The 11,081-nt window shown below is 37.7% G+C and overlaps 1 protein-coding gene across 2 annotated transcripts in view; it reads left to right on the forward strand.

Moving 5' to 3' along the window:
* LATS1 (large tumor suppressor kinase 1) overlaps positions 1 to 11,081 on the forward strand; it is a 27,877-nt gene that overhangs the window by 2,591 nt on the left and 14,205 nt on the right. Inside the window, exons 2-3 of one of the 2 annotated variants that reach the window (XM_019526847.1) lie at positions 2,295 to 2,445; positions 4,158 to 5,692. In XM_019526847.1, the coding sequence (XP_019382392.1) occupies positions 2,295 to 2,445; positions 4,158 to 5,692 (1,686 nt within the window). The remainder of the gene's footprint in view (positions 1 to 2,294; positions 2,446 to 4,157; positions 5,693 to 11,081) is intronic. The other variant, XM_019526849.1, reaches the window with a different exon arrangement.

The raw sequence follows: 11,081 nt of genomic DNA on the forward strand, positions 1-11,081 counted from the left end.
GGGCCTTGATCTGCCCCCGTACCCATGCCCCTTCCCTCTCCCACAGACTATTGGCAGGACTCTGCTCTCCAAGCTGCCGGGTTGCATTCCTGTGAATTGGCTATCAGTATCGGCAGATATGGCTAGTTAATAATCGGCCATCGGTATTGGTCAAACAAATCTTTATCGGTGCACCCCTAGTCTTTTTAGTTGCATGTCAAACTTGCATACCTTTATGGTAGAATTAATTATTGAAGCTAGTCAGTTTTAATATGTATATTAATTATCCCTTAGAAATATTTTTTGTTGATTACTGTTGTCATCATGTCTTACTTTGGGACAGCTATGTGTAGTGACAAAGTATTAATTTCTTTGTGCTGCATAATTCTTTAAGAGCCCTCTGACTTCCCTGGGCTTTAATGGTATGTGAGTAGTAAGATCTGATGCCCTTAAATAAGTTTTATTTTCTTTTAAATTCTGCAAACAAGATAATTCTATTGTCATGGCAACATGAACTGTAACTATTTTTAATCTTTTTTCAGTTTTTTTTTACTTTGTGTGCCTACATTTTTAATTCAGTGTTTATATAGTAAGGTATATAAAGGTAAATAAATTTTATATATAGGTAAATAAAGACTACTTAACTATATAAATAGGTTACTAGGTTATTACCTTAACAGAGAAAAAAGATGGTTTATCAAATAATATGTAGAAACTAAAATTTATTATTCCCTAGTGGTTTTGAAAACAATAATCAGTTGGCTGTACGAGCAAAAATCTTCTTAATATTCTTGTAAGAATTGAGCACAGTCAGCTCATCAGCACTTACAGATAGTGTATGAACTCAGCATGCTTGCTTTGGTTTTTTGAAATTGTTCACTACAAATTTGGATGTTATAAGGCATTCTCTATTGGCTCTTTCTTCTCCGTTATGTTCAGTGGTGAAGGATGTGTCTAGTTATTACGCAGTGTTTTCCTTGTATATTCAAAAGTATACATCATGTGAACCAATAGCAATATCAAATGTCCTGGCATTTATAAAGTATTCATTGCTGCAGAGTAAGAAACCATGAAGTGGTTGCCCAGGTTAAATCTGCTTGAGTTTAAAAAAAAAAATCAAGTAATATGATTCCATGTCTGATGGAAGGGGTGCAGAAACGTAAGCTACTTCACAGTAAGAGATGTCTCAGATATTTGTTTTTAAATAATCTCAAAAAGAATGAATCCTAAACTTAAAGCATTAGAATGCTTGCTGTAGTTACTAGAGGGATCAAAACTAGCTATTGTTACAGGCTGCCTGCACTCCGTAGTAAAATATATGTTGGCAGAACTGGATTGGTCTTTTCCCATGAGCTTTTATCATTTGAGGTGCATAAAATCTCCTTAATTGTTACCTGTAAAAAGGCCCTTTATATTGTTTTTTATTTTTCCAAAGTTGCAATCAGTCAGTAGAAGACAACATACTTAATCATGTAGATGGAGTATTTCAAATGAATCTGGGGGAGCTAAACAAATGCACCTCAGAGAACATTTCAAATGAGTCTGAATTTGAAAATCCCTCTCATAGTTCTTGACCCTCCTCGCACTGAAGTTCAGTGGCAGAAATCTCCTTTTATATACCAATAAAAAAGAATAGGGCCTAAATGTATCAGCAATAATGATTATTAATGTTGCTTGGTATTGGCCTGTTTTCTTCAAACAGTTTCAGTGCATCACTTTTTAAGAAAGTGTAGGTAGATAGAAGGTTTGAAGTTTAAAGGCCATTTTGAACTAAAAGACGAGCATTAGACAAAATTCAGATTTTCTAGGTAAAATTTGTTACTTGTAACCTTTCAGAAACATTCAGGAAATCAGCCAGTTTTCAAGCCAGGCAGTTTTTTCAAGCCATAGTTTATGGCGGGCTAAACTGGAGATTTGTACTGGATGCTGATTACGATCTTAATTATGCAGAGGTTATTGCCTCTTCATAATGTGCAGGTGTATGACCAAAGTGATTGTAATAGCAATTATGAGGTTCAAACAACTTGGTTAGGTACCTTTCAGTGTGATGCTTTACAAGGTAACCTTTTTTTGAGCATCTGGTTATGTGATGCTAGTACAGTTACTCAGTTTGCTCAGAGAGAGGCTTTTTGTTTTTGTTTGTTTTCTGGGTTTTTTTGGAAGTGGTAAAGGGAGTTTAGTCACAAATTTTGTTAGAATAGAGGATGCCTGGCTAAATCCTGCTGGATTTTCAAAATTTCAGCTGCAGGGCTTTTGACTCTCTCCTTCTGATAGTGAAAAAACAAACTTTTTTTTTTTTTTTACTTTCCCTTTAGGATATGGTTGTACAAGCTCTTAGGCAAACTAACAGCCGTAGCATAGAAGCAGCAATTGAATTCATTAGTAAAATGAGCTACCAGGATCCTCGTCGAGAACAGATGGTTGCAGCAGCAGCCAGACCTGTTAATGCAGGCATGAAACCACCAGGTATGTGTATCCAGTAACTTAATAACACTATGTGTGTGTTCTCATAGGAAGGAAATGTTAAACAGTCAAACATTTCCATTGTCCACTCATAATTTGAGGGGATGGAATGTGGGACATATCTTTAACTATTAAGTAGATGATTGAGATACCATTTTTTTTTTTAATGGAGAAAATTGTGAGAAATCCTTTTTAAAATATGAACGTTAGCTTTTAGGGTGTGTTTTCAGTATGTCTCTCAAGAAATTGTGTTTTGATTTCTCTTTTTTTGTGCCTACTTTCTAAAATTTGTGATTTGTGTTACTTAACCCTGAATTTTAATTTGCAACTGATGTAGGGGAGCAGGCACTGCATCTCAGCTTTAAAGATCAATAATACCATAGTTTTTCTTTTTCTGTATACTTTACTTCTGCCACAAGTTGCCATATATTTTATTGTTGTTTTATTTTGAATAATCCATTTTATGGTGTCTACTTCAGGAGCCCCTTGTCTGCTGTGCTTCCAGTTTAGTCCCAGACCTAGCCTAATATTTTTAAGGCTGATATTGTGCTTTTGCAGATTTTTAGATATGCCAAACTGGAGCTTATATTGGAAACTCAGTTGTAGCCATGATTTGTGCTTGCTTTTGTTCTATTATAACTTGCCCTAAGGTGCATTAATACACTGGGGCACTGTTCTGGACAGTTTTGTAATATGCATTTAAATCTATTTACTTTTTTAAGTGATGCCTAGTAAACTTAAAAAAAAATCAGTTTAGCTTCTGGGTGACTGAAGCCAGGTGCAGAATGATATAACTGTGCTGTTTTCTTGCTCATAAATTATCAGTATTAGAAAAGGACATTTGTTTTCAGCTTATTTCCGTTCAACCCAAATAAATAGGGTAACTGGAATTTGTATGAAACTTGTGATGAAATGCTAGATTTTGACAGTAATTTTTTACTTTTGCTTATATAACATGTAACCTTAAGCACTGATTTGGAAACATGACTTTCAGCTCTAAAAATAAATATATTTAAAAATCTCAATATAGTCTTGAAAAAAATGATCTCTTAGATTAGAGAGAGACCTGCTCATGTAACAAATCGATGTTGTAATTAATTTCTGGTATTTGGCAAAACTGCTAAATCTAAATGGAGTTGAAATTAAGAATTCAGTGCTGAATTGGGCTTTGTGAATGCATTCAGTTTGATTCCTACTATCCTTAAATTTTTCTTACCAATAACCATGGTGCATCTTTCAAGCAAATGCATTTTTTTTAATTAATAGAACTTTGCATATGATGAACTGAATAAGTTTAACTGGAAATTTGTTTGAGCCTATTTGCAAGCATACAAGTCCTGTCAGCACATTAGCTGACTACCTTACTTGCTTAAAGGCCCTGAACTGATCAAGAATATAAATGAGTTTTGTACATGTAAGATTGTAAATATCACTGATAAAATTGGTGTGAAATATAGGTTGGTAACTTTTTATTTATTCAGTGTTTCCTAATGAGATATAGCTATGTCAATAGAGCTATATCAATAGATAGATATCTATAGCTTTCTTATTATTAAAAAAAAAAGCTATAGCTTTCACTTGTATTAGTTATGTAATAGAAGTTATGTATTTGCCTAATAAGAAGTGATTGACTTAGTAGAGAAGTAAACTATTTCTGGCTGTACGTAGAATTCTTTTAAAATATTTGCTGTTTTTCTTCCCCCTTGTTGTAAAAGCAGGCGGCGTACAGCAATCAGTTAACCGCAAACAGAGCTGGAAAGGTTCTAAAGAGTCCTTGGTACCTCAGCGACATGGCCCTCCACTGGGAGATGGTGTAGTTTATCGCTCAGAAAGCCCTAGTTCTCAGACAGATGTAGGAAGGCCTTTATCTGGTTCTGGAATAACAGCATTTGCTCAGGCTCATTCTGTTAATGGACAGCGAGTGAATCCACCACCTCCACCACAGATGAGGAGTGTTACACCCCCTCCTCCACCACCTAGAGGGCAGACTCCTCCACCAAGAGGAACAACTCCGCCACCTTCTTCCTGGGAACCAAATTCTCAAACAAAACGTTATTCTGGAAGCATGGAATACATGATTTCCCGCATTTCACCAGTGCCGCCAGGAGCATGGCCGGATGGCTATCCACCCCCACCTATGAATCCTCCACCCATAAACACGTCTACACAGGGCCAGAGAGGTATTAGTTCTGTTCCTATTGGCAGGCAACCGATCATCATGCAGAGTTCTGCTGGTAGTAAGTTTAGCTTTCCATCAGGAAGAGCTGGAATGCAGAATGGCAATTGTCAGACAGACTTCATGGTTCATCAGAACGTTGTGTCTGGGAACTCAATGAATCGCCAACCACCTCCTCCTCCATATCCTATTTCCCCAACTAACAGACAAAGTCCGACAGCTTTGCAGATGCAAGCAGGAGGATCTGCTCCTCCTTCAGCATACACCAATGGAAACATTCCTCAGTCTATGATGGTGCCAAATAGAAACAGCCACAACATGGAACTTTATAATATAAATGTACCTGGTATACCAACATCCTGGTCACAGCCTTCAGCTACACAGCCCCAGTCATCACCTGGCAATGGACACGAAATCCCTACGTGGCAACCTAACATTCCAGTAAGGTCAAACTCTTTTAATAACCATCATGGAAGCAGACAGAGTCACTCTGGTAATTCTCAGCCTTCAGCCACTACAGTAACAGCTATAACACCAGCTCCCATTCAGCAGCCAGTAAAAAGTATGCGTGTGTTAAAGCCAGAGCTGCAGACTGCCTTAGCACCAACTCACCCTTCCTGGATGCCACAACCAGTGCAGACAGTCCAGCCCATCCCCTTTTCTGAAGGTCCATCTACAAATATGACAGTTATGTCTCCTGTTACAGAGGCTCCCAATTACCAAGGTCCTCCACCACCTTACCCAAAACACTTGCTGCACCAGACTCAGTCTGTCGGTCCTTATGAGTCAGGAGCCAAACCTAGCAAAGATGATCAGTCTGCTTTGCCTAAAGAAGAGGAGAGTGAAAAGAATTATGAATGCATTGATGGAGCAGATAAGGAGAAGAAACAAATAACAACCTCACCTGTTCCAGTTAGGAAAAACAAGAAGGATGAAGAACGAAGAGAGTCTCGTATTCAAAGCTATTCTCCTCAGGCCTTTAAATTCTTCATGGAACAACATGTGGAAAACATACTAAAGTGTCATCAGCAGCGATTGCATCGTAAGAAACAACTAGAAAATGAAATGATGAGGGTAAAAAAAACCTTTCTTCTTAATATTTGAATGGAACTGCTTTTGGGGTATGAATTTTACAAAAGTTATATTAATTGCAGATGTCCTTCTCTGTGTTTGAGGAACAGCTAGCTCTTCAGTGTTTAGGGATGTCCAGTGCTTCTCTATAGAGACTAAGGTTTTAAAATATTATTTAATGTGGGTTGATTTGCCTTTTTAAAGGAAATAATCTTTTTTTTAAAGAAAGGAAATTATTATAAGATTCATTAGTATTTCGCTGTGTGGCTAAAGATTTCTACCATGGGCACTGCCAATCCTGGGTTGGAAAAAGTGATTAGTCCCCAAGAGTGAAAAATAAATGTTAATTTTAATTTTTTTTGTAGATGCAATTTAGGAAGAAGTAACCATTAATAGAACCCCAGATAACTACCCCATTTGCTTTCACCAGCTTGTTTGTACAAATATGTGATGGTGTTTAAGAAGTTTAGTTTTTAAAATGGACTTTACATGACTAGTTATACATAATTCAAAAGGCACATTGCAAACAACAGAAATTATACAAATACGATATTTGAAAGTGGAGAATTCGTTCCATTTTTAGATGTTGCAGTCACCTCTCATTAAATGTCTAAGGATTTGATCTTCCATACTGTACAAACTTGCTGTTCAGTATTCCTGGGTGTTCTGGGCACATAAGAAATGTAGGATCAGGCCACCATCGCTCAGATTCTGTTCTGCCTATAATATGTCTAAGTCTTTGCTATCACTAGCTCCAAAAGTATGTCTTTCACCTCAGGTGTGTGAATCCAGTTCTACTCGTGGAGGTATATACCTATTCCATTCTCTGTATATGCATTTAGTATGCCCCCAGAGACCTATCCTAGTCTGTTCTGTTGGGAGACATATCTGAAGCAGTACATCTAACTGGCGGGTAGCAAAACTGACTTCAGTGTAAAGTGAGAAGTGGGGGTGGAGGGTGGTAGTGGTGCCTACCCTTTGCTTAATAGCCTGGGAGTTGAGGCATTTACTTTGCAAATGAGACGTTGGTTTCTGTGTCCACCTTGCCCTTAGAAGATTTGAACCCAGTGATTCCCAATCCTAGAAAATGCCTTAACCATCAGGGTATTGGTTAATACCAATAAGCTGAGAACAACTTCTACCCCTGTTGTTGAAGCTGGGCTATTGGTTGGAAAGGATTACCAGCTCTAGTGGTTGGATAAACAGCATTGGGAGCATGAGGAGGGCCTAAAATCTAGGGCTTTCACTTCATGAGCAGTGAATGTTTTAGCCTGTAGGCTAATGGTGGGCACTGTTGCGTTTACATGTCGGTGTCAAATAGTTGTCTATGTGGCATTTCTCCATCTAAGGATTTGAAGAATTCAGTAGTTATGCACGTTTTAGAACAGGATTGGATTGCAACAGAGCTTAGGTAGAGTTAGGTATCTAAGATTCCACTTTAAGAAATTGTAGAAGCAATTGTAGAAGCCCAGTATATTTTGATTTTGGGTGGAGTATTTAAGACTTAGTTTAACGGAACATGTGCTCATGGAACTGGGAAAGTAACTCCTGGTATGGTTGTGCATAAACTAGCTTTACCAGGTTATTTTAGGTTTCTTAACAGTATTCAGAAATGAAGATGAAACTAGCTTGAACTTGAATTTAAACTGTCTATATATGTTAAACCTACCCTTGTTTCTGTCTACCTACATTTACATTTTTTTACAATTACAGTTTATTATTTAAAAAGAAAACTTTGTTGTGTAAAGATCCACACAGATGGCACGGAACAGAAGTTAAAATTGGAGGGAAAAATACATCATTTTAGCTGTTATCTTAAAATAGTGATTTTTTTTATTTGTAATAATACTGAAAAGACACAAGTATACTTTTAAGTTGATGGAGTTCCTTTGACTGAATCTGTTAAAAGATGTATTGGCTTGACTGAGCTGCCATCTTGAAATGTCTCTTTTACATCTCTATTATCCTATTCTTTTAAAGCCTTTATTTAAACTATTATTATACAAGTGTTTGCTTAATTGCAGCCTGTGTAAGTTTTAGTACAACTTCTTCCTTGAAGTTTCTCAGGATCTTTATTCTTAGTCATCTTTCTTTCCTTTTCACTTTCACTAACAGCTGATTTAAACTGTTAAGGTGTTGGAAGCTTTGCTGACCTCTGTAGTCTCCATTACTATGTAGGCAAGTAAGACTTTGGAGCAACAGCATTATATTAAGAATAGCATGTCCCTCTTCTATAGGTCTCTGCATGTGTACCTGCATCAAAACTAAAGCATGAAACTGTTTTGTTTTTTTTTAATTACTTTTGGGTATTTGAGTGCAAGATCATCACTAATTTTGATTTGCAAACCTCACTTTCCTTTCTTACTTAGGGCACTTAACTGAGTGTGCTCAACAATAGTGTGAGCATAGTTATTACTTATATGATGACATTCATAACTCTTATTTTTTTCCCTGCATACTTAAAGCGGTCCTCTGAAAACAAGTTTCTTTATTTTATACCAGAGAGATTTTTATGGTTATATTCCCATTACTCTCCTTCTGTAGGGAAAGTGAGCAAAAAGGCCACTAAAATGTTACATTGAGTGCAAGTTCTTCAGTGGCAGAGGTAGATGAATATCTTAAGGCAGTTATTTATTGGAGAATGGGTATCTTGAGAATGCAGCTGTGTCTTAGAGGTGAAGTAGTCATGTGTTTTGAAGGTATACAATATGCAGTTGCTTCTGTTACCATTCTCTTGTGTCTGATGGTGCCAAAGGTGTGCCTGGCACCTCTCCAAAACATCTTTGCCCAGAAGAGTGTATAAACTGAATTAGTCACGGTGTAGGTATGAACAAGACTGGGGGGTGGAGGTGGCATGGTTATTCAGCACATTGTAGTGCTGGAGATAAAGTGTTTGTTTACATTTAACATATTTATTTATAAGAATCATTAATGGGGGACTTTGGTTTTTTGTAGATGTCATGGTAGAAGTGAGTTGAGAGAGAAAGTTCTTCACAGCTCAGATTGTGAAAAAGTGTTATAATTGTAGTAGGTGATGTGGAAGGAAGTGTGAAGCCATTTCTGGGAAAAGATGACAGATGGGATATTGATTCTGGGGAATTTTGGTGGAACAAAGTGATCAGGATGCAATATGAAATATTACTGTTATAAGGAGCACAAATTTGGAGGTTTTTACAATGATATTTTTACATTTGATCCAGTAGAAGAGGTAGAGCCCAGCACTGTGACTAAAGAAGATGGAATAGTCTGGTCAGAGAAAATGATCTTGGCAGCAGAGTTTTGATAGAGCAGATGAGGTGTAAATGAGGTCATAGAGGAGTAAATTGCGGTAACCAAGAAAGGTGGGAGATAGTGAGGGGCTGGATCCATGACTTTTATCTGAACATACCAAGGCTCAGGTTTTAAATCTCCTTGTGAGAGTAGAGCTGGTTAGGAAACAGGTTTCTCATTGTTCAAAAAATTTAGAGGAGCCTGTGAGGCCTTTCTTATTTTTTTGCAAAAACCTCTTGAGAGGGGGATTTCTTCACAGCTGAATAACTAGTGGCTCAGGGAGACTAGTACGCTTTGGGATGTGGGAAACCTTTGTTCAAGGATCTGATTGTCCTTAGGCAAACCAAAACCAGAGCCTTAGTCTCCCACATCTCATGTGACTGTCCTAACCACTGAGCTGTTGGCTTTGTCTAAGGCGCATTCTTTTTCTGGTTTTGACCAAAAATTCCATCCTGGATCTAAGAAACCTTTTTCAAATTTAAATTTTGTTGAAACCCTAATGTATTTCTTCCTCAAGATTCTTTTTTGACTGACATTTTTTTATTTTTAAATCATTTGATTGGAAAATACCCAGCTAGCTGTACTGGCACCTTTCTTTGCTGTGATGCCCACAAATAATCAGCTACAATTGCATAGTGTACAAGTTTGGATAGGTGACTTTTTTTTTTTTTGGTTATTAAAAAGAATATACCTTTAGAAACCCAAACTCAGGGGTGCAGTAGTTACCTGTATAACCATATTGCCATATTTTTGTTACTCTTGTTCTCCTTGTTTCTCTTTGTCATACTAAGGTATACTCTGAGCAGTAGCTTTCTCTTACCCTGTGTTTGTAGATTGTTTAAAATAGTGGTTCCCCAGTCCTCACGGTGTCAGGTGCTACTGCATTAGGAATAGTGTCTTAAGAATTTTAGCTGTTATGGAAGAAGAAAGGCAAGATTTTGTTACTGCCTGGAAAAAACAATGAAGATGGAGAACTTGAAAAAACTCTAGATTATGACTGAATATTGGTGATGGTAAGAGTGTGGAGTTCAAGGCAGTTTGGGAAATAAGGCCAGGAAGTGAGTTTGGTCCTGGTTAGTTTAAACATATTAGGATATGTAGGAAGAAATAGCAGAGAGAAGCTGAAATATAGCATTGAATTTGAAAGTCGTGTTGTAATGATCGTGATTCAGAAGTCATTCAGGGAGATGAAATCACTGAGGAAAGAGGTAAAAAAGGAGAGGTCCCATGAGACTACTAGCACGTCAGGAACAGGTAGAAAGACACTTACTGAAATCAAAGAGATAACTGGAGAATTAAAATGTTCATCATAGAAAACTCAATAAAGATAATGGGAATGGAATATAAACCCTGAAATTTGCTCAAGGGAAGGTCACTGGAGTACTTCCAGTAAAGTGGAGAGACTAGATGGTAGGCTGGAAGGCATCTTCTTGGGTTGAGCATGAGAAGAAGTTGAAATGGTGTTTACACATGAGATGATGTTTTAAGAGGAAAAGAGTTCAACAATCACTTCTTGGGGGATAGCGTAGACCAGAGAATGCTTGTATCAGGCAGAAGTGGCCATGAAGAGAGGAACAGATTTGTATGTTATAAACCAGAAGAGACTACCATTGGAATACTGTAGTCCCATCTTCCATAGAGCACAAGCCATAGGACTTCTCTGAAATAAATCTTGTTTGAGCTAGCACATCCATTTTGGGGAAGTAAGACCTCTAGCCTTAGTTAAAAGGCTGTAAGACTAAGAGATCAGGTGAAGGAATATTAGAAGGGAATCACTGGCGTGAAAATAAGGAGCAGAGAAAGAACATGCAGAAAATCTTCGTGGTGGTAGAAGGATGAAAATGTGTTTAAGAGGCAGGATTAAGAGTGGCAGTTGCATTTAATCATAGCAGGATCTTTAGAGAGGATGAGGACTAGGACAATGTGGGGGTTGTTGTATTTCAGAGTAATATGTTTCTTTGGAAGAAAGGGAGTTTTGGGTACAGCCATGGTCCTCTTGTGAGAAGTAGGTATGGGCTATGGGGGGGGGATTAGAAAAAAAGGATGGGGACCCCCCTGGGTCTGAGGCATGGAGTGGGAGTCGGTAGTAGGGCTGTGCGAAGCTTTGGGTGCTGATGCAATT

The sequence above is a fragment of the Gavialis gangeticus genome, unplaced genomic scaffold (genome assembly GCF_001723915.1).
Source record: "Gavialis gangeticus isolate Ggan-Ray unplaced genomic scaffold, GavGan_comp1, whole genome shotgun sequence".
Taxonomy (NCBI): Eukaryota; Metazoa; Chordata; order Crocodylia; family Gavialidae; genus Gavialis; species Gavialis gangeticus.